This window comes from Cryptotermes secundus, unplaced genomic scaffold, assembly GCF_002891405.2.
Source record: "Cryptotermes secundus unplaced genomic scaffold, Csec_1.0 scaffold925, whole genome shotgun sequence".
NCBI lineage: Eukaryota > Metazoa > Arthropoda > Insecta > Blattodea > Kalotermitidae > Cryptotermes > Cryptotermes secundus.
In genome coordinates, this window is record NW_019733333.1 from 473,201 (window position 1) to 498,065 (window position 24,865).

The window sequence follows — 24,865 nt, forward strand, 5'->3', positions numbered from 1 at the left end:
GCAGAGGGTTGACCTGCCGTGCCATTCCTGCAAGGCGTCAGGGACATGGTAGTTAGGGACCAGGCAAGTACAGTGTTGTATAAGGAACCCAGAAAGGACAGACGTACAGGAAGAGATGTTGGGTGCAATCGGAAGGTGGCAGTGGAATAAGGGACCAAGACTTAAAGGAGCAGCTACATCTTGGAAGCAAGAGGGCATCCGGCAGGATCTGCATGAAGGCACTCATGCTGGAGATCGTGAAGCGAAAGTTGAACCCTCAGTTGGGATTTGGAAAATGAATGTCAGGAAATTTTGGAGGGGTCTGCCCCCTTCAAAAGGAAAGAAGAAACCACTAAGAACAAATTAAGACACCGGGATGTAGGACCATTGACCATTCTCGTAAAGGTTAGTGCCCTTACCGATGTTTAAAGGATGATGATAAACCTGGGCCAACTGACATCCTGTGAGTGAGGCGCTCTGGACAATCAGCCTGAAGGAAGAAGCAGCAGGAGCAATTGGAGAGTGAACGCTCTAAAACCTGAGCCACGGGGAGGAAGGTGAGCACAATTGCAGACGTCACAAGCACAGCCCTTGGAATAGAAGAAATGGCCGTAGGCTCCAGATAGCCGTAAGGAGGGAGCAGTATGGGGTATAGAGAAGACCTCTTGTTAGGCAAAGACCTTGAAACAAACACAGAGACAGCACCTGTTGGTATGCAACAGCGCGATAAACACTGCTCAGAAACAATAGTTACTGTTGGAAACTGCATTATGAAACACATTGCTAGGCAGCTGCAGCAATTGGACTACAATAATGTTTCTGCATGTACAGATTTATATTAAAAATTGAGCATATTTTAATTTTGATCTATATCTGACCACCATAACCCCTGCATTTTGTGAAGCTTACATTAGACTGGGTTAGAACTCAATTTACCATTTCCCAGAATAACTTATATTTGAATAGTCTGTATAACATTTGTGTTCTTGGATGATGGCGTGTAGTCTGGTAGATCATTACCATTATTACAGAAGAGCCTGATGCTTCAATTTTGGGATAGAAGACCAAGCTAACCTCAAATGGTACGTAGTATCTCTGTATAGGAAGGCTGCTCTTAACAATGTTTGCAGGTTTGGAAACCTCTGAATAAAGAAAGTCACACCACTCATACTTACTGTGAGGAGATCAGGTCTCATATCTTTGTCTACATGTTGGATACTTGGCAAAATACCAAAATATTTATTTTATGCATCTGGCTACTGATGATTAGCTATAGCCCTGTCAGTAAACATATCAGCAGTGAATGCCCCCCCCCCCCCCGCAAATTTGGCTGCATTTAGATTTCATTGCATGGTTGTTGTTTGTCTGTATAATCACCAAAGCAGCCTTCCCACCTCCTCTCACAAACAGTGCCTCCCCCCATTACTCTCTCTGTAAGAAAAACAATGGGAACTTGACCAGTATGTTAGTTTGCATGTTATATAGTAACCATAGTAGTTAGGTAAAAATTTAACATGACAGCAGTGAGTCAAAACTTCATATGTTTTATAATAGCCATAATAAGAAGGTTTGTATGTACTACATTATGGCTACTGCTTATAGCAAAAATTTTACCTAAAATTACATAACATATTTTTCTGCATGGTAATGTTGGTACTGTAATACAGTAAAACCTGTCTTAAATGGAATCTCAAGGGACCAGAAAAAATTTCCGCTGAAGCCAGGTTTCTGTTTAATCAAGGTATACTATAATAACTAAACCAGGACATAAACGTATTTGAGACAAAACAAAATGCTCATGAATTTATTCACACTATAATCATTGAACACATGCAAACATTACACTGAACAGGAAAAAATTGCAGTACTCACTTTTTATAATTTTACCAGAACTACGGCAGAGTTTTTTGCACGCAGTTTACTCTCTTGGCTGCCTGACTTTCCACAAACACTTTAGCTTGAGAAATTAGAGTAAGTATGTCTGAATCATTTCGTTGCACGGCAAACTCCTGCAGTACCTTTAAACTGTTGGCAGCATCCTGATAAGTCTTCACACTCTACTCTTTTCTTCTTCTATCACAATGTCATTTTCCTCTTCCTCCTCGTCCTCCTCTCTTCCTTTTCGATTTTCTCCAAAATTCTGAACTAATACATCGATATCCATTGTGTCTGGTTCTGTTTGCACATCTTTGTCTATGTTGACGTAGTCCTCAGCATTGCAGTTAGTGAAAGCAGCTTCATTCATGCAATGTTGTAGTCCTTCTGGTCATTCTCATTTTCTACACTAGGAGTAACTTCTACCATAGAAAATCTTGCTTTTTCGAAACACTTTGTCACAGTTTCTGGTAAGAACTCCTTTACTGCTTGATGTATCCAAATAACCGCATCTAGAACCGAGACAGTTCTTGCAAGTTCAGAGGCGGATGATGTAGAATATATATTGACAAGCAAAGATTGCGTTAATAATTTATGATAGTGGACCTTAACATTCTGAATGATGCCCTGATCCACTGGTGGAGAAACACTAGTGGTGTTTGGAGGGAACCAAGCAAGTCGCGCGTTGGAAAGTTCGCTATGGGGGTGGCATGTTGCGTTATCCAAGAACAAAACATGCCGGTTTTGCATTTTCATTCTACCATTGAAGGCCGTTAACCATTCCTCCATGATCTGTGACGTCATTCATGCCTTTTTGTTGGATCTCCACTCAACGGGAAGTTTCTGTATGTCCATGTTTCGGAAGCATCGTGGCTTTGCTGTCTTGCCAATCACTAAGGTTTTCTCCATTTCACCTGACATAAAACCACATAGAAAAACAGTCAATCCTTCTTTGCACAGTTTTCCTCCCAAACATTTTTCACCTTTCAGACGTAGCGATTTATTCGGAAGCGCGCGGAAGAACAGTCCAGTCTCATCACCGTTCGCTATGTTTTCAGGTTCATATCCCTCAATTATGGATGGCAATTCAGCTTCCCATTCCTCAGTGGTCTCACTATTTACATCACTTGATTCACCACAAAGTTCATTAAAAACTTCCGATGTCTTTTGCGAAAACTCTCCAACCATCCGTCAGAGGCTTAGAATTCAGTCTTCCCCAGTTTTTCAGCGACTTTTTTTAGCATATTCCTGTACCATAGGACCCCACAACCGGTGATTTTTCGCCCTCACACTGAAAAACAGCTCCCACACTATTTCAATAACGTCTTCGTTTACAGTTTTCTTAAGTTCTCTTTTTATTTTTCCATTAGCACAAGTTTCCCACCGCTTCAAAATTTCCGTTTTCTTCTTTAGAATCACACACTTGAGTTTTACCGACGTTAAACATCTTCATGATCTGCTTAAGAGACAATTTATCTCGCTCACTCGCATGAATCACTTTTAATCTTGTGTTAAGATCAAGTACAACTCTTGTCTTTGTAGCCGTGATGACAACTGCTAGACTAAAGTAAAACTGTAGGCCTAGAGCCCTTACTGAATACAATTTCCAGAAGGAGAAAACAATTCTGCTGAATCTCAGTGCAGGTAGTGCAGTACCGTTAGAAGCTTATTTTAAAGAGATATGGAAAACAAAATTCTGTAGAATGTATGGGATGCTTAAAATTATTCCAAACGATGCATTGCGGAAGACTGGAAATTTTCCGTATAAAGGCTTATTTTGATTTCCGTTGTCCGCGTTAGACAGTTTCCGTTCAATCCAGGTTATTTAACATCTTTTTCATCCCCAAAGTCAAGGGACCTGAAAATATTTCCTTTTGATAAAGGGTCCGTTTAAGGCAGGTTTTACTGTATATTAATTATAACAGTTTGCAACAATTTCAAGGAGCCATTAGCCTGTTAGCACTATAAGGTAAGGGTGGTGCACAAAACATGTCAGATTAAAACAAAAATAAATAGACTGAGCAGTGTGGTGTGGCCATAATGCCCTAGACTCATATTTGGTAGGTGCTTGGTTCAAATCTTGGTGAAAACACCGGCCATTGTGAGTGAGGTACTTTTTGGTTTTCCACAGTTCCTGCCCGGCAAATTCTCGGATAGTGCTTCAATTAGGGCATGACCACATACGATTTTATTATTTTTTATTCTTTTTTATTGCTAGTTGGGTGAGACTAAGCCCTGTGTACTGCGGCCACTTCTGGCCTATTGTACCAGCCCCAGATGATAGGTGAAGGTGATTGTGGAGCGGTTGGTGGAATGAAGATTGGCAGGGGAAACCGAAGTACTCGGAGTAAACCTGCCCCAGCGCCACTTTGTCCACCACAAATCCCACTTGACCAGACCCGGGATCGAACCCGGGCCACCGCAGTGGGAAGCAGGCGACTAACCGCTTGAGCTGTGGCGCGGCCACCACATTCGATTTAATCATCTCTGTGTCATCATTTGTCTGATTCCATCATCCAACACTATGCAGTGTAGCTGCTGACAACATTGTCTAGTAAAGTCGGCAAATGAAAATGCATCTCTAAACTGTTACTTCTTGAATTATAGGGCACTGGTGTTTATTTTAACCCTTAAATTTGGGTGTGTTATGGTCTCATTGATCATTTGCAGCACATAGGAGCTGCTATCGGAAAGTTCTCGGACTCTTTGTAACTGCCCAGGCGAAAGAAGACGAGAAGGGACGCCAAGGCAACACTTCCTGCAAGCCTCAGTCTCCCACGTGACACTGCGCTGTGAACACGCATTGCTTTTACGATTTCATGTTTCGTTTTGTCTGCATCAGGTTTAGCATGAAGCTCGGCAAATCCGCTACCGAAACCCTTAAAATGCTTCGTGACGCTTTTTGGAGAACTTTCTTTTATCCTGACAGCGGTTTTTGACTGGCATTCACGTTTCAAGACCAGTCGAGTGTCTGTTGAAGATGAACGTTCAGGGCGGCCAAGCCCCAGCAAAGCTGCAGAAAATGTTGAAAAAATTCGAGAACTCATCCACGAAGACCGTCGCCGAGCAATCCATCAGCTCGCAGACACCGTTTGGATCAGTTACGAAGATTGCCAGGAGATCTTAAAGGAAAATTTGAACATGCGCCTCATTGCCGCGAAGTTTGTTCCCCGACTCTTGACAAATGAAAAGCAGCGGCGCGTACTCGTAAACGTGTCTTGAGCTACGAGAGAATGCTAACGAGGACCTAACTTTAACTCTGGGATCATAACGGGTGATGAAAGTTGGATTTACGGTTATGATCCAGAAACAAAGCAGCAGTCCTCGCAGTGGAAGAGCCTACAATCACCAAGAGCAAAAAAGGCGCGGCAGGTCCAGAATTCAACAAAGAGCATGCTCATTGTTTTTTTCGTCGCGAAGGGGATCGTTCACCGTGAATTTGTACCTCCTAACACTACGGTCAACTCTGACTTTGACTGTGACGTTTAGAGACTCTTGAGAGAAAATGTGCGACGAAAAAACCGGAAATTCGACGCACTCACGACTGCCTTCTTTATCACGACAACGCGCACGCCCATACATCCCTGAAAACCACGGAGTTTGTGAGTAACAACAACATGGTTATTGTTGCTCATCCTTCCTACTCTTCGGACTTATCCCCCTGTGATTTCACTTTGTTTGCAAAATTGAAAATGAAACTGAAGGGACGACATTTTTAAAACAGTGTCTGACATCCAAAGGGAACCGCAAGCGGTACTCGACAGCATTGAGGAAAATGGCTTCCACGGGACTTTTGAAACGTGGGAAAAAGATGGGATCGGCGTATACGTTCGCAAGGAGACTGTTTTGAAGTAGATGGCAGCCAAAATTGATTAAGTTAGGCCAGAATTTCTTTTTTGACCAAGTCCGGGAGCTTTCCTCTAGAAACTCGTATTTATACAGAATTCTTTAAAAGTATGTGACGTTTCATTTTTCATTAACATTTGTATTTCCTGATTTCATTTCCTCAGTAATTCCCTATTTGCATCCTACTGCCATTGTGGATTTGACTTCGGTAGTAATGAAATATCCAAGTACTGTGTGACTGGTTTTTAAGGGTACTGCAGATGTTTTTTTGGAACATTCTGGATTGTAAAATGTTAATTTCACTTATTATTTCATCATATTAGCCACAACTTCTATACATGCTGAATGGAAAATATTAATTTCGCTTCAGTCGATTTACTAGGTACTACCGCTTTTCATACTAGCGAGTTATAGATGCTTTTATTACCATCTCTGAAGCTTGTAGAGGAATAAAAACACTAGATAAAATAATTTTGACTACTGGATAAACATTTCACCTAGCATCATTTATTATGAATATTCTTTTTTCTTTTTTTTTCCATGAAGAAGTTAGGGGGAAAGTGCTGTCTTTTGTTCATTCATCAGGGGCATGCTGTAGCGTAATTTGTTGAAAGATTATGCTACAAGCCGGAATGTCGCGGGTTCAGTTCCCATTGAAGTCATTGGATTTTTCAAATAATTTAGCCCTTCCAGCCGCATTATGGCCCTGAGTTCGTTTCAGACCGTTAACAGAGATAAAGGACGGCCAGCGCGTAAGGCTGACAACTTCACCGCCATCTGTGAGCCGATTGGCTAGAAAATGTGGGATTCCCGACGTCTCTCATTCGTATAGGGTTTCACGTCCTGTTACCCATTCCCCCCGTTTTTACACCCCCTTGTCTGGCAGACATGGTAAAAAAGGTTTGTTGTTGGTTTTGTAACTCTGCAGTTTTGTCCGAAGTCAGGAAGAAATCGCCATTGAAACAGAGGTAGAGCAACATTGTTATATTTAAGGCAGACTGAAATGAATGCAGTACAAATAAGGCCAGATATAGTTGGTAAGACTTGGTCTCATCCCGCTGTACAGTTAAATTTTGGCTGCCACATGTAGCCACAGCTTCATGTTTTTACATTATTTCTTATGGGAATAGTATGAAGACTGTTGTTGTGATATGCAGGAATGTATTTTAATGCCTTTTATAATATTTTCCATATTGCGCTGATGGAGAGTAATTTATAGCTTATAATCCTTCCAGCCGCGCTCTGGCCCTGGGGTCGACTCAGCCTCTAACAGAAATGAGTACCAGGAATATTCTTTGGGGTAAAGGGAGGCCGGCACGTAAGGCTGACAACCTTGCCGCCATCTGTGAGCCGATTGTCTAGTGGGAACCTCAACCTCTCACAGCCCTACGGACCTCCATGGCCTGTTACAGGGAGAGCTTTACATTTTATGTGATATTTCCAACCAGTTCTTCATGCCGTTTATGTTGTATTGACAGCCCGAGACTCTTGTGTCAGAGCAATAAGGACATCCGTTAAGATAGGCTGAGGGAAGGTCTAGGTTGCACATCGTTTTACGCAGACTTTCGAGGGAGACCATCTGCAAGTGTGATTTTGTTCTCAGCACTAGTAACCATTAGCATAACATTCTGGTGAATAGTACATTGTACATAAACTGAAAGCGTTCCACTTCCTCGTGCTAAAAAACAGTACAACCCAGCACTTCCTTTGAACCTTCAATTTTCTGCTGGGAATTTGATTTTGTATGACTCATACTTAACTGATAGTTTTGAGAACTAATGTCTTGTTCGTGTGTGTTATGAGTTTTCTTATGTTCGTACAGACATGAAGACACTTGCAAGCTCATCTTATTGCTGCTGTACTAGTCTTTACCCAGATAATTTTTATTATCCGATGCTCTTCCAGGCTTTAGGTCTGTTGTAAGCAAAATTCCTCACTATGTAATCAATTGTTTTTCTTTCATAGGTATGAAATTGCTAACTTGGATTTTATTTCATTTTATTTTACACAGCCAGCTTCCTGGTAAAACATTTGTTTGTTCGTACTATTTTGTGCTTTCTGACATTCTTGTCGAACGTTTCTCTCTTTTGAATTGCAGTTTCTGAGCCTGATTCATATACATCACTTTCCTGAGCTGACGGAAGTTATTTTTTTCGTAAAAGGTCTTTCCATCATCTGTAGTTCCTGTTTACGATGTCTTGGCTCACCGGGATTTTTTGGTTTTAGCGAAGCTTCATCAGTGGATCCTAAATATTTATAGCACTCAGCAGAAAGATAGTGCAAAATATTCATCATTCGCTTTCGCCAACATTGAAGTCTGTGGCTCGTAGCTTTGATAAGATTTTTGTAGACCTGTCACAGATTTTCATTTCAGGTTTAGGGACAGAATTTAATTCACACATTAGTTGTTTGTTGCATGGTTTAGTGTGGTCCAGATTACAGAGGATGTCTGCAAATCTTCATTCTGTATAGGAGTTGAAGTCATGGTTATGGTGTGTTTAACCTACAGTCTACTTTCAGGTGCCATAAATTGCTAGGAATTTCTTGAATGGCTGAGGAACTGATGGCTTTTCTAGAAGGACCCAGTTCCACGTAGTTAACCTACATATAGACTAAATAGGCGGATTATCACCATTGATTGCCTTTCCTGATATGAAGAGATGAACATTTCCATTTTTCTCCATTACGAGTAAGGAAGAACGAATAAGCTTTAAGGTGTGTGAAAGCAGAAGAAACGATTTTACAACATGAAAATAAATATGTTATTTATGCATATGTAGAAAGAAATCTTTGTAATATTTACAAATATATCATTGGCAGCCACGCAGAATTGCCTCCGTTGGCTGCCTTCAGAATGTTTCCCCACATGTATACCTGCTGGAGCTTCAGTGCTGACATAGCTTAGTGCGAGTGTTGCTCCATCTACCTATAGGGTTTTGCCATGTGGCTTCCAGGTACAAGGACCAATTTGCAGTACCACAAAAGAATCGTATGTTCATGGTCTAAGACGATTCCAGAAGCATGTTTAATGTTATTCGGTTTCAGATAGGTAGCGATCAAGGCATTGAGAAGTTCGTTGTTATTCTGTGTAGAACAAATAGATATGGAACAGACACCAGTAATCGTACAGATGATTTATCTTGGCGCTGAGAAGTGCATATAAATAATACAAGTCATCACGATTTTAATCTACTTTTTATCCAAATTCTGCATCATTTATTGTAAACATAATGCCTGTTGATATAGCCTCTTTCCCTGTTTAATTACTGTATGTGACGCAGACCCCATTTTATCATTGCGGCTTCAGTTGAAGCTGTTGTAATACTAATAGACCCTGATGATGGCGATAGTACTGCTGTGCAGCAGGAGTAGGCGAAAACCGGGATCCACTGTCCCTTTGCGCTTCGCTGCTGTATCCTAGGGTTGCAGCAGGGGTCGCTGTAACAGATGAATGGAGCTTGACCGCATCTTCTTCCCAGTCCCAGTCTCGGTCTCGCCACTCGGGTCTTCGTTTTGCGGTAGCAGGGGCAGGGTGTCTTTGGAGTTGGGAATTCATTGATCATTCGCAGGGTTGCGGGCGAGTTTGTTAGCAGGGCTGCTGCAAGATCGATTAGGTTTCATGGTGAGTGCCGTGCTTCCTTGCGGCTGTCTAGAATTTCAGTGATGGAGGTTGACGCTAGATATATTTTACCATGGAGCATTATGTGCACTCGAAAGTTCCTTTAACTTGGCATCATTTAATTTGCCGTTTTTCTTTTTGTATCCGGCCATGAGAGGTGGCAACATTGGGATGGTGTCTGAATCGATCGGTTTTACTCGTACTGTCATGCTTTGGCCGACAGCTTCCACCGCTTCAGGTCACGATCTGTCTGGACAACATTCATATTCATTTTCATATTGACAGTACAGCCACCCATGCCCTGCTGTCGGATGCTGTAGCACACTTGTCATGTCCGGCTGGTATTCCAACGTTAGGAGATCGAATCCAGAACGTAGCACACTCTAAAATAGTTGTTCTTAATGAGAGTTACGTGTGAGTATCTTAATCAAGCAGAGTCGGATGTTTAGAAATTAGTAGATCAGCTGATAGAATGCCTTTTAAGGAACTCGAAGGATCATTGCAGTGTTCACGAGAACTCCCGCTCTAGGGACAGGTCAATTTATTATTGGCCTCCCATGCACGTCTGAGAACTTTCCCATCAGGTCTTCCGTCTCGTGTTCATTTTCCATTGCATAGATCGCTTGTCCGAGGCGCTGTGTAACAGTTCGTAACGTGCTATTCTCGTTGGTTGGCCGCGATTTCGTACTCGTAATATACTCAACCACTACACTTACATGAAGACCATCTCAATCCGCAAAGAGTTACTTGTGCAAATAAGTCCTGTGTAATCCCGCAAACGTATGGATGGGTATTTTGCTATTGCTCGACCTGTTGTGTGTGTGTGATTGAGGTATTCGGTTGACCGTCGACACAATAAGTGTTAATTTTTATTTTAGTTTATTTTAACACTCAGCACAAACAAAAATGTATATTCACGATCAATTCAAAATGTAATATTGTATTAATGACATGATCAGCACGCGCGCGGTAAGAGTTGACACGAGTAGCGTGAGTCCCTTATGCTGGACTGGCGAAACTCTCCAGTGACGTCCCTGTATTGTAGTAGGTATACGCACTTCTATAAATTTCACCCTACAACTTTTAGTGTTCCTGTGTTGGCCTAATTAGTCGTTTTTAGAGTATAAAACTCATGAAGTTTTTACGCGGATTTTTCCCCCTCCCCGCACAAAGGCGTAAAATGAATCCGGTGATTCGAATTGTTCGTCCGTATGCACGATTATCTACGAAACTGCTGAATGGATTTAGACTGTTTGCTGTCGGGCCTCTCCGCCAAGTTGTCGAGCGGATTGAAATTTTCAGTTTTATCAGTCTGATATTCTGTAATCTCTACCCTGCAGTAGCTTTAGGACATCGTAGAATGTAGATCACATTGTGAGCTACGCAGTGGTTTGGTCGCTATATAACAGCTTTCCGGAGAAAGTCTGTAGTATGGTGTCCATATTGTTGGCCTTGCAACACGACATCTTTATCTACAATAAACATCAAAGCCAATGCTGAACTAAAACTCGCAGAAGACTTTGTGACTTTCATGAAGCTGAATATATTATGACAGACCGATAATCGCTCAGCTGGTCAAGTAATTCGCCGCCACATATGACTCTTGAGCCCGCTGGATACATTTCATAACGTTACACCATGTTTCTTTAAGTTCAGTTTTAATATTATCCTCTCGTCTACGCTTGGGTCTTCCAAATAGTCTCTTCCTGTCAGTTTTTTTTTTTTCAAACTAAGATCGGATGTGCATTTATTTTCCTTCCCCCTACCCATGCCTGTTGCATGCCCCACGTATCTGATCCACCATTGTGTAGTCCCTTCAGTTTGATGGATTGACATGTGATTTTCTCCGAGTTCAGTGCCACTGTGAAACACTAACGCAAACGACACATTTGAAAAGTAAATCTCTCCATTGTTTTTAATTGTTATTTGTAATGTTTAGACTCGCCTCCAACTAGTGCCGAGGTATAGAAAATGTGGATGTATACATCGACTCCACCATACGTCTTCGTGGCGTAGTGCTTTGTTGTGTTTATACGCATTGCAATGTTTATTGCCACACTTGCTGTTTCTTAGACCAATGTAAGGTGTTGTATGCACAGTGAGTACTGCGACTCGTATATCCCGCGTTTCGTTTCACTGTGCTCTCCTCTGGGTGGATGTAACCATTCCAAAATGCTGCATGTATCTTAACGTACGCGCTGGATGGGTTATCAGATTTTATATTTCAGAACAAAGAACTCGGCCATTTGGGGCAGGCGAGCTAGGGACGACAAGCCAATTATTGTAATAAAACCCGAGTATTTTCAAATTCGGTCCAAAAGATCTTTGAGGGTATATCATGCCTGATGTAGGTAACCTCTCCAAAGTAGTCCTGTATGTTCAACTAGATTTTTGGTATGCCGGTGTTGGTCTTACGGTCTTACGCTGAGAATGAAATCCAGGATCTTCCCAGTGATGATGTAAGCTGTGTCACTGTGTGATGGCGCATCCTCAGAGATGTTTTAGACAGTTTGTTAACACCGTACCTCACTATTGAACATGATGCTTAACCACATTTCACGCTCTTTTTCTGTACTCTTCACTTTAATATTATCCTCGCACGGCCTCTAAATGCCAAGTGAATTCTCTTCAAGACAACGCCCCTCTACCAACGTTCTACATGCGTTTCTCTGTTTCATAATCTCCACTACATGCCTGACCCATATTCACGATTTAATTACCCTTACAATACTGGGTTCGCTGCACAATATTCCTCCTGCTTATACAGACACGCAGCAATTAACGTTACTATAGGATTCTGACGATTGTGTATAACACGGAGATATTGGGTTTTCGGACTTTATCCATCGTCCTGGTCCCTTAGAAAGAGCTAGTTCTTTCTATGGGACCCGACAGAATAGGTGTTTTCCCTCACCCGAGGACGGAAACACATCCAGCTTCCGAAACTTCGTGTTTTTCTTAGTTATCTTAAAACCAGGACGATGGATAAAGTCCGAAAACCGAATATCTCTGAGCAATTAACGTATTTAGAGAATAGAAATATTTCGTTGTTTTCAAGTCAACGTTTGAGAAGAGCAGCACACTTCAGAATAGACATGCACCGTCCCAGACCTTTCTGATACAATGGAACTAGACTTTGAAATTTGGGGGCCCGGATGTCTCAGTCGGTATAGTGACAGGCTACGGGCTGGCCGGCCATGGTTCGATTTCCGGCAGGGACAAGAGATTTTTCTCTTCTCCACAGCGTCCAGACCAGCTCTGGGGCCCACGCAGCCTCCTGTTCATTGGGTACCAGGGCCTCTTTCCCTGGGGTAAAGCGCCTGGGCCGTGAAGCTGACCAATCACGTACGTAGTGCCAAGGTCAAGAATACTGCAGCTATACCTCCACTCTCCATGGCGTGGTGCTTAATTAAGCACAGTGACAACTTTACTTTAACCCTAGCTGTAAAGTGTAACTTAGCAAGGACACGGTATTTTGAAAATGTTACGAGTGTACGCAGAATAGTAATTGCGTCTTTACGGTTCTCTTCATTTTGTGGAGTCTGAATTTTTTTGGATTAACCTTACTAGGATCTTGTAGCCTTGTCACCGTTTTACGTGGTTCAGTAGAATATCACAGTGTCTTGGTCACAAGGAAGTTCTACCTGGAATTTTCAGGAAAGCATAGAGCATCTTGTAACTTTCATTCACCATTGAATGCCGACTGGCTGGCCATTGAATTACCCTGGTTGGCAGAATTGAGGACAAGGGTAGCGGAGAGAGTCCATTTGCCCTCATTCCATCCTGACGGTTACGTTGTCTTCATAAGCAGACTGTAATGTAATCAGTTTCCGAGTGTAACATTGGTAGAATCCGTTGTTGCTAAGAATATCGGACGAATTTTATTTTCCATTCATTGGTTTGAAACGTAATCTTCCGAAATATCACGAATTAGCTTTTTAAAGAAGTCGAAGGTGAACTTCTTATAGCATAACATTCCATATTATGAAACTGCGTTTCGGAGGAACGTGATGAAGATGGATATGGTACGTTTTTTCCGAAACGACGGTAAATTTATACCAGCCTACACGACAGCTCAGAAGATAGTAATTCTTTATAGTAACCGCCGTGAGAAGCTCAAATCTGGCTTCGATTTGGGTTACTTTAATTATAGTTAATTATACTGTTTTCAGTAGGTAAAAGAGAAAGGTACCCCTATGCTTAATTAAGCACCACCCTATGGAGGCTTGTGGGAAAATGGAGGTATAGTTCCACACATGCTTGACTTCGGCATTAGATGGGGGTGGTAAGCCTCATGTACTTAACCGCTTTATCCCGGACAAGAGCCCCCCGGTACCCGTCGGGTAGAAGGCTGGGTGGGTACTATAGCCATGTTGGATGCTGTAGAATTACCTTCCCGGAAATCGAACCACGTATGTTAACCCGGCTTCTCAGTAGGAGAGAGAGAGAGAGGGATCGCAAATTAAAAGTTGTACGCCCCGAATGCTGTCCAGGTAGAGAACTGGCTGGCCCATACAGTATGATCACTTTGGAACTCGAATTTCATGAATCACAAAACTCGTTATATATGTGTGAATCCATGGAATTTAAATGCTGTAAGTTGACCGGTTCTGGGGTCCGCCCAACCTCCTATCCATTGGGTACTGGAGGCTCTATCCTCAGGGGTAAAGCTGCCGGAGCCTGAAACTGACCACTGACCTCAATCTGGTGCCGAGGTCAAGAAAATCTGCATTTACTAATACATCCCCTTCCCCAAACGTCTTCATGACGTAGTGGTTAATTACTTAAGCAGAGGGACAATTACATCTTACCTTAAGTAGATATTCATATGATTTTTTGGGCTTGGTTTCTTTGTTAATGATTATTGCATTATTTTGATACAGAAAAGATTCGAAACCAGTAGGTGTACAGAGAAATGACGTTCGTCTGATGAATTGGTTTTATTTCGTCACAGAAAAGAAAGCAGATCTAGCTGTTTCGAAACCGGAAAGTATGCGTTGTGCTTAGTTCGCTGTTTCATTGAAAGGAAAGCTTGCTAGTTGCATTTTTCAACCTGTGTACCGCAGCACGTGTGCCTGTTACACAATCTCATGGGTCGTGGCAAGAAGGACTCTACCCCAGCCTCTCTGTATTTTTCTATTACCAGGAAATTTGGAATATAATAATAATTTGATACCTTTCATCCAGCCACACCCCATGTACATCATTTATATTCTACCCCTTTCTGCTATAATTGTGTTCAAGTGTAGGAGGCTGTTGTCTTATGGCCTTAATGGAAGAGGTGAAATTCATATTTGGCGGAAGACCTCTTACCAAAAAAAAAAACCGTCAAAAGCCCGAGAACAAGCTGAGAGGATAACAGTCTTCAGATTCTGCGTCCTCTCAGCCCCGTTTCATCATTCCATTGCATGTCGTCAGTAGGAATACCCCATACCAAAATATTAACATCACAGTACGGACTGTAAGAAAAGTTTTGCAGAATTAAAATTCTGTAGACACACACGCTGTCATACGTTAGCCCCAAGTGACGATACGTTCAGTTGATCGCATGTTATTGCTGCAGCAGCTCAACAGAATTGTACTAATTTTATTATAGCGTTTTATTTTAACAAAAGACTATTCATACACTTCTGTAACAAGATTAGATATAAACATGTCGTATTATATAGTCACAGTTGTTAGAATAAAGAAAATTCGCACACATTTCTCTATATAGAGGTAGGACAAAATAATGGAAACACTACAGATACTGTACAGATTTCTTCATTAATATGGTGTGGGACCACATTTTGCCTTCAGTACAGCTACAGTCCATGGAATGGACTCATGCAAGTTTTGAACAGCCTCTAGCGGAATTATGTACCATTCTTCTTGAAGAACATCTTCATGTTGCTTTAGAGATGTTGGAGGTGAGTATCTGTTCCCCATTCTAGTCTCCAGAATTGACCAGAGTGGTGTAATAATGATCAGATCTGGTAATTGTGCTGGCCAGGGAAGATAAAGTTCAAACTCATGTTCCTCAAACCATAACTGAACATTTCCAGCTGTGTGAATGGCGGCATTGTCGTCTTGGAGAACTGCATCGTTGTTCAGAACTAACGTCTGGATCATGGGATGCACCTGATTACCCAACCTGTCCACGTACTCCCTTGCAGTAATTCGGCCATGAAGGGTGATAGTGGGACCAACAGAATACTGTACCACGATATTGCTGCCCAAACCATCCCCCCCCCCCGGTGTTTTACTGTAGGAACCAGGCATTCATCATTGTAAGCTTCTTGGGTGTCCTCCAAACACCGTTAAGGGCCACTCATCTGACCATATCACACTCGTTCCAGGTTTTGTGGTCTTGGCACCGTCGTTTACTAATCTGAGCATTTTTTCAGTAATCAGAGGTTTGGCAGTTGCAGCTCTGCCGTGGATGGTGGATTTATGAAGCTTACGTCGAACTGTTTTTATGGAAACATGGCCTTCAAGATGAATATTCAGTTCTGCTGATCTGTCACCTATGCTGCAGTAGATCTGTGATTTTTTAAAACAGTCCGCAGTGTCCGACGATCTCTCTTCTGTCAGTGTTGATTTTCGCCCATTGTGCCTCTTTGATGTCTTCCCATGATTCGTGTCTGCCGACATAAGCTTCGAAACTGTCCCTCTCGATACACTTAATAATGTGTCAGTTATTGTCACAGTTGCTTCAGCTAAACGCGCACCAACGGTCCGGCCTCTTTCAAAATCGGACAGGTCTCCCATATTCCAATTCTTTCATATGGACTGTCACTCAGCACAATCACAAATGCACTTACACGAGCACTACAGAGTGTAAACAAATGGAAGAACATTCAGTGTTGCCAACTGAAGTTCTATCAATGTAGCCAACGCAGATTTTGTCCTCAGCTGGGGGCGATCCATCCACTGGGATATAGCGGCCCAGTCGTGAAGCTGGGCCCCTCAATCTAGTGCCGAGATAAAGGATAGTGTAGCTATATCTCCATCCACCTTCCCAAATGCCTTCAGGCCGTGGTCCTTAATTAAGTACAGAGGATCTTTACCCCTTTTTGTACAGTCCAGCTGTCACTGACAGCAGGTTATGGTTAAGTAGTGACAGTGGTGAAAATTTTAGTAGTGTAACCACACTGAAAAATTGACGTTTCATTAATAAGAAAGGTATCGCGGGATTGCTGCTGGATATGTGCCCCACTGCATTTATTCTAGCAACATGGAACGTTGATCGAAGTTAGTTAATTTGAAACTTTTCGGTGATCATAAATCTATTCGTGGTGAAAGAAATATATCTTTCAGGTGATGTTCCGCGTTTTACGTGAAACGTTCATTTATTTTGGTGGGTTGTTTAGCGCTGTCAGTGTCTGGAGTGTATAGCATCGGTTAATCGATGGTTTAGATAGGATTTGGAAGGAAGCGATCGTGATCTGATCGAGGTACGAACCCAGAATTTGCTGGGAGGCCGAGAGATGTCTCCGTTGGTGAAACTGTCGAGTTCGAAACTAGCACCTCCCGATTACAAGTCTAAAGCGTTGCTGCTCCGGCAACGTGTTTGATAATGTTTGGTTATGTTCAAAGAAGAACAAAGATCCTAAAGGGTTCTGACGATGGTGTGTATATTACTCAGAATTGCTGGATTTTTGGGCATTTTCCGTCGTCCGGAATTCGAGAGAACAGAAAACACGACGTTTCGGAAACTGGATCTGTTTCCGTCCCCAGATGAGGGTGAAGACGCATACTCAGTTGGGTTCCTTAGAAAGAGCTAACCTCAGTCACTGGAAGTTAGCTCTTTCCAACGGTCCCCCCCCCCTCACCCGAGAATGGAAACAGGATCCAGCTTCCGAAACGTCGTGTTTTCTAGTCTGTAGAATATCGGACGATGGGAAAAGCCCAGAACCCACTAATCCTGAAGAACTACGCTGTTACCGCTTTTGCAGTGCAGGTTACTACTGTGCGTGAGTTTCAAGTGTCAGGAACATTCGGTAGTACTCGGCATTCCGTTGCCGGCACACGATGCGTTGAAACCTCATAGTGCAACTCGACGAGTTGGAAGCTGCGTGCTGTGCGCATGAACTGGGCGTTCCTCCCCCGCGAGAACATTGGGGTTGGGCGATCATTTGCTATGGTGCCACATTGAAGCGTCTTGGTGGAGTTCGTTGCCATGTTTTCAAGGCCGTTTAGGATGTAGTACATAGTGCAGTTGAAGCTGTGGAGGGTCAATGAATCCGCTGCTGATGAAACATGGCATCAGTGGCGAGAAGTCAATGCATATGCGTCTAACATGTCAACAAAGACCCTGACATCCATGGTTATTGCAGATTATTCTAACATTTCGGAGTTTGTAGGAGCGCGTATTCGGAATGAATGGTCGTGTTTCTGACCGTGTGTTTAAGTGCTCTCAGTTACGTGAAGATGAACTTGGAATGTCCTATTCAGCGATGGTGCATGTCAGTTGTGATATTTTGAGTATTCTTTGTTTAATTCTAGGGGATACTCCAAGGCATCGGAAGATTAGCTGAAATGTTCAGCTTTCACAAGCCAAAAGTATATAGGTCTTCCACGGGCTGCTGCATATGTAGGGCAAAATCCAGCAGGTAAGTTTGCATTTGTGTTGCTGTTTTCAAATTACCCCACGCGGGACGTATGAAAGTTTCCATGACTGAAGTACATTAAAATCTTGCTGCAGACATTTTGTAAATGCCGTAGCACAGATGCGGAAGAGACGTGCATGGTAATGTGTACGTATCGCATAACTCTCTTAACCGAACATTCGTTCTCTTGGGAATTCATAGAATGCGTGCAAATATAGTAAAATACATTAATTCAAAGTTATTCCACAGTTTCAAAAGTAATGTACAAATTTAATCCAAAATGCCGAAATTTCTAATAATTTTTAAGAGATACACTTCTCGGTGGGAAAAATTGAAATGATGTCATATATCTTGTGAAAATACCGTACCAGTTTTCACTGACAAGGTCTCAGATGACTATCCACATAAATTTCCTGATGGTGGAGGTAGAGAAGGTCCCTCAAGTGCTGGGCTTCTGCTACAAATTGATTCGGCTGTACACCCAGAAAGATTTTATCGCTTTTAGTTCAGAGAGATTCATATTGTCTGTTCATAGATCATTGGCAGTATACAATCAATTGCAGTTAATCTGCATCTACAGTAAACCTGTAAATCCATAGTAGTGTGTTCATTGAAGAGGGACAGGCTTAGTCATCTGAATTGCTCTCCCCCTCATGGGTCTCTCTGAGGTTAATAGTAAGACACGTGAGGGTGGAACCTCGCTTAACGAGCATAATCCGGTCCAGAATCTTACTCATAATGCGAAACACTTGTTAAGCGATATAGTTTCTCCCATATAAATTAATGTAAAATGCGATAATGCGTTCCATGCCGAAAAAAAATACTCAAAAAATTTTATGTATAACGTTTTTTCAAAGAAAATTATATATGCATTGTTAAGGAGCGTGAATCATCATCTTTTCTTGTATGCGGAATGAACCAACCTACAATGCAAATTCGATTTGCAGAAAACAAAAAAAAAACAAATCGAAATAATTAGTTTATTATTTATGATACATATCTAATTCTTTTTTACTAGAAAGCTGTCTAGAGACATTTGTTTTTGCCGACACATCAAAATTTGGTGAAAATGCGACATAGCATTATCATTAAATAAATTTGTAGCGCGTATAGCCACTACCTTATTAGGGTGATGCTTCTCAATGTACGATGCAACAGTTTCCCATGCTTTCAGCATTTCTCTTATTGCGCCAGAAGATTGTTGCTTTGCTGTTACCTCCTCCTCCTCCTCCTCCTCTGACAAGCTCTCATCCACAACTTCTTGCTGTGAAACACAATGCAACTCCAAATCGTGCAAATCGTAGACCAATTGTATGTGCATGCTAGATCAGCCACGCTCACACCTCGTTCTCACTTTTCAATGATTTTACGTTTCATTTCTACGGTTATTTTTATTCTCTTATGGCTATTTTTTTGCGGCCTTTTCTTCGGGGACATTTTTGCAAGGGTTATTAAACTTTGCACAAAAAACGATCACAAATAATATGTCTGAACACAAGTTTGGAAAAATGTGTGATCACAAGCGACACTAAGATGATAGCGGAAAGAGCGCTAAATACAGACTGATGTAGCAAGCGCACAATCCGGGATTCTCCTCTCGTCACTCGTTAAGCGAGTCTTTTTTGTTTGTTTGTTTGTTTTACAATTTGTTTTGCTTGTTATGCGAATTACTCAGTATGAGAGGTGCTTGTTAAGTGAGGTTCCACTGTATGTTGACTAAGGTGACAGAATGGCAGTAAGTATTTGATACAATGCCAGATGTGGAAGTGGTTATAAATTACAATTTGGAAGGGCTTCCTCCTGCTGACTTCATGTGGTGCTTCAATGGAAACAAAATATTTTGCTATGTTTCCTGCAGTTCTCTGCAGAATAGAATTGTTGAAACCAGTGTATGTGTTGCTAGTCAGGTCAGACCTGCAATTTGAAGATGGATGTGGTTAGGTAGGATGTTCATGAAACCCATCAGTATTCATTTTCATGACAAAGTGACGACATTTGCTCATACACAACAAACAGGCCACTCTATTGTCTCTTTCTCAGTTTTAGGTTCCGATGCCTGCTAGTTGCACTGGGTGTCCAAATGCAGACACACATTTGGTTGTACTACAGCTCAGTTACCTTCACCCAAAACTATAGTTCACCACAAGATAAAAAATAATATAGAATATCAACGATTATAGTAAGCAGATAATTTAACCCTTACACTGCTGTGGTCGGCATATGTCAATCTCTGAAAGACATGGCATCCTTGCTGCGATCGACAAAACCGGCATTGCGACTTTAGAGTTTCAAATCTCAGGTTTCTTTGCACCAATCTCATTCAAACTTGGCGGCTGCATAGAGTCATCTATTGCAGGGGTCTCCAAACTTTTTGAAACACGGGCCACATTAGGTAATTCAGCACTTTCAACGGGCCAGATAAAATGAGAAATTAATAACTCTAGGTATATAAGTTTTATTGAAAGCACAGAATTTCATAAACTAAATATAAAGTACATGAGAATAAATTATCGTATATTAATGACAACAGACAGTAGCAGCAAATGCTCATATTTTCATCACAAATTATAATAAAACAATGTGAATGATGGAACTCTTTTTGCATGCTTAAAATCTGATTAAATTGAGGTTCAAATTTTGAAATGCTAATCACAAGTAGCGACTTTTTAAAGTCGCTACTTGTGATCGGATAAATCATCGGATAAATTTGCCCTGTATTTCAAATTGATGTACTTCATCTGGGAAGAAGTTTGTTCACACAGATATGTTGTCCCAAAAGTGGAGATAAATTTCCAAGCAAATTTCTTTAAATTTGGAAATTTGTCAGAGTTCAGAAATTTATAAAATTTGATCAAATTTCCTTCCTTGTATTTGTCTTTAATATGATAATTTTCCTGAAGTTCAATAATTTCCATTTGAATTTGACTTGGGACTTCTGCAGCATCACAGTCAAATGGATTTTGAAACAATCTAATTTCCTGAGCACTAGAATCCAAATCAGCAAATCGCTTCCAAAATTTTTCTTTCAAATCTAAAATTGTGAATAATATTGATATATACATAATATAGAATATCAATATATTTTAAACACAATCTTTATTAATGAATTTGAAATCTATGAACAAGTATTTTCTTTACCAGTACTCATTGGAAAATTAGTTCAGTTGGTGCATCTCTGCACAGTTCTTTTGCGGGCCATAGTTTGGAGACCCTTGATCTAATGGGAACATAATGAAGCATCATTCATTTCAATGGCTGCCTTCTTCTGCCCTCTAGCTTAAGAAATGTAAAAGGTTGCATCTACACAGCGAGGCATGCCCTCCATGGTCATGTGGCATGGGTATTTCACAGGTCTAGTAAAAATGGCTTCGTATAATATACAATGCTTTCTGTAATAGTTTTAAATAAAGTTGTGGACTTTGGTCAACATATGACATAGTGATAAGACTAGGATAGTGAATTGTGTACTTTTTTGGCCATCTTGGACAGCTATGATTGAATGGACTTTTCCTCTGAAAAATACTAAGTAATTCAACGTTTTTGCAACTTCTGATGCCTGTTCCCTGTCTGGGGTAAGATTAGTTACATTTTATTGCAAATTGTCATACTTTGCAGTTAAATCATTTATAAAAGATTTATTCAAAAATAATTCAGCACAGAGGGTACTGAGAGTTACTTAACATACTAGCATTGAAAGGGTTAACATACAATAGACAGGCTTGAAGAGTATGCCAGTGAAGAAACATATAACAACAGTAAGGAAAAGAGACCTTCAAGGTAGGTCATTAGTACAGAATTGCAACCTGATCAGATCATTTAACAAAAAGACTTAGGAACGAAGTTCTGCTAAGGCTGGCGTTGTTGCTAGATATATAAAGACTTAAGCAGAACTTGTAACCCACATACACACAGACAGGATCACACCTAATAAGGCAGACAAGCCCTCCTTACATAATTGCAGAACAAGCATAGACACAGAATACATTACTCATGAATACAGTTAGCAAGGTTACAGTAATTACCAAACAAAGTAACATAATCCACAACTTTAAACATTCATGAGTATATCCTACATGGTCTACATACCAGAGGAACCAAAATACCTTGTCCCATGTGGCTGTTGCACTTGTCTTGCCAGTACCAGTTATTATAACAACTCATGACAAGGACATACTTATCTGGTGTTCCATCTGTAACAAATCCAAACTTAAGTTCTTAAATCTACATGACAGTCACACAAGACCAAAAGGGAATTCTGTATGCCTTCACATGAGGCATCAGAGACAGGAACTTGGCAGTACAGTACTGCCTAAGACACAAATGTCAGTAGTAGAGAGGAGAGAAGGGATTTGTGGCAAGGCAGTATGTGACATCGACATGTTAAGGATTTGGGGCACCTGATGTCATGGGAAATCAAGAAACATGGAATAGATTACAGCTAGTCATACTATGAGCCATATGAAAGAGCCTGCAGTGATGCTGCACGGGTCAGTAACAAATGCATGAGAAGAGATGGTCCTCATTATACGTGTAGAAGAGTTTGCAGTAAGGATGTTTTTTAAACGTTTCCTGTTATTTGTGTGTAAATTGAAACCATAGAATACAGGCACATGAAATGCAACTTTCTCTGTAGACAGATTTTTGTAGCTATGCTTCATACATTCTGGCCTGGTCTGGCCTGAACTCCAGTAGGTTCAATTTATTGTAGTCTGGGAGATTCAGATTATAGGACTGTACCATATGGCAGTACATAGGTGATTGATGAAGGTATCAGTTTGGTCATTTTGAAACTTTCAGCAGGATATGAATCATTTAATTAATTTTGGGAGTTTCATATTTTTTTAGTGACTTCTGTCACAACACTTCTACTTGCCATTCTGAGACATTTATTACACTGACTGATTAATAGACATTCTTTTATTGTTACAGCTCGAGGTTTACAGACAGCAAGAAATATGAAGATGACTTCATGGATTGTTTTCAGCTCCATGAGCGTCGCTCAGGTGAAATTTGCAACGCCTGTGTGTTATTGGTGAAGAGGTGGAAGAAGCTGCCTGCTGGCAGTGAACGTAATTGGCGTCATGTGAGTGTAGTCCTTATGAGTATGCTGAAAATCTGTTCTGCCTTGGCCTCCTAGAACACATGCATCCTTACCTTTGTGTCTTACAGAAGTACAGAGAGCTTTTTTAACTTTGTTGACTGGTTCAGAGCTCTGTGTTTCACGGCGACCGCTGCACTTCTTGCTACAAGGTGCATACAAATTTTGCCAATGAATCAGAATGCCTGATGGCTGGTAATGTTTAGAATGAAGGCAAGTGTACTGCTTGACAGCATTATGTTTCATGGTGAACAGTGCAGGTCATGCTGGGAGTTTGTTTATGATTTGTCAGCAGTAGGCAGCAGTAATCAGCTCCATTAGTAATTTTTTCTCTGTTACAATTAGTAAGCAGTGTGGTTCGTCGTGGTGTGTCATCGTGTATATCTATCTGTATGACACCTATGTGAAATACCATATTTACGCATGTATAGGCCGCACATTTTTTGCCAAAAATTCAAGAGGAAAACTGGGGTGCGGCTTATATTCGAAATATTCGAAATCACACTTCATTTAAAAAAAAATATATTCATAATTAGTAATACAGGGTGTAATACTCCTGAAATAATATTCCAAGAAAATTATTTTTTCTATAATTTCTGTCTGAAAATTGTGCTGCGGCCTATACATGCGTAAATACGGTACATATCTTCAAGAAAATGTCAAAAATTTACATAAATTTCATAATTAATATGTTTCCAGCAGACAGACAATTCACAATTTGGTGAATAAACATAAAATAATGGAACTCTTAATGAACAGGAAACAGAAAAAAAAATAAGCACTTACTGAGGAGAAGTTAGATGACATAAGGGCCAAACTTGAACATACACCTAGAAAATCACTGAAACATCTAGCTCAAGAGACAGTGTGTCAAAGTCTAATGCAAGAATAACAACACAATTGTTGAAGCTTAGAACAACAGTAATCCACACACAGCTTACAGCCTTGTGATCCAGCTAGCAGGGCTCATTTTTGCAGTTGGTTTCTACAATCTGTTGTTGAAGGTGAATTCGCTCCACAATTGACATTCTTTTCTGATGAAAATTGGTTTCACTTGCAGGAATACATAAATATGCAAAATAATCGCTACTGGAGTTTGCAGAATCCACATCTAACCCGCGAAGTCTTGCTTCATCCAGTGAAATTTGATGTCTGGTGTGCTCTAAGTGCAAGAAGGATTGTCATACCTGTGGTTTACTAATGAAACAATTAATGTAGAGGGAGAGCATTATCAACACCACCTGTGATATGTGAATTTCAACTATTTCATCCTGAATATTATTGGCCATCAGGCATGCAGATTCACTGACAAAATTCATATGCATCTTCTGGCAAGTGATGTCCTGGTTGCTGTGAAGCACAGAGCCATGGAACCGGTCAACAAAAGAAAAATCCTCCTCGTACTTGGCATTGTGTGTAATACATAATTTTATTCTTATTGCAGTCATCATGGATAGTTAACCCTTCCAACCAAAGTAGAATTTGCAAAATAAGTAGCATTTATACTACTTAGCATGTTTTGTGATTAATTCATGAACTGTTTTGTTAGCATGCTGCAGAAACTTTGTATGTTGTGCTTCCGCCCCTCTGCTGATATAATGCTTGTGCGTAGCGGTGCGCATATGCAAGTACATCTGCCAAGTTTTAATTTCATATGGGCCAGTGGATGAAAAGGCCCAGGTCTCTTTTTTTTTTTAATCTTTCCCGCTTCATTTCTTCCAGACTCTTTCTTCTGTTCATCTTGTCTTCAAGAACCTGGCTAAACTGTCTTAATTCTGAGTCATCCGTACATGTCTCTCCTCCTTCGACATAAAGACGTTTTGGCATGTTCCAATTCAGAATTATCTTCTGAAATTA

General features: G+C 41.0%; 1 protein-coding gene across 3 annotated transcripts in view; it reads left to right on the forward strand.

The window, feature by feature from the left end:
* LOC111868073 (SIN3-HDAC complex-associated factor) overlaps window positions 1-24,865 on the forward strand; it is a 35,395-nt gene that overhangs the window by 3,357 nt on the left and 7,173 nt on the right. The window contains exons 1-3 of one of the 3 annotated variants that reach the window (XM_023858438.2): window positions 17,423-17,627; window positions 17,807-17,913; window positions 22,840-22,993. In XM_023858438.2, coding sequence (XP_023714206.1) covers window positions 17,601-17,627; window positions 17,807-17,913; window positions 22,840-22,993 — 288 coding nt within the window. In that variant the 5' untranslated portion in view covers window positions 17,423-17,600. Of the gene's footprint in view, window positions 1-17,422; window positions 17,628-17,666; window positions 17,702-17,806; window positions 17,914-22,839; window positions 22,994-24,865 lie in introns of those variants that run through there. The other 2 variants (XM_023858439.2, XM_023858440.1) reach the window with 2 other exon arrangements.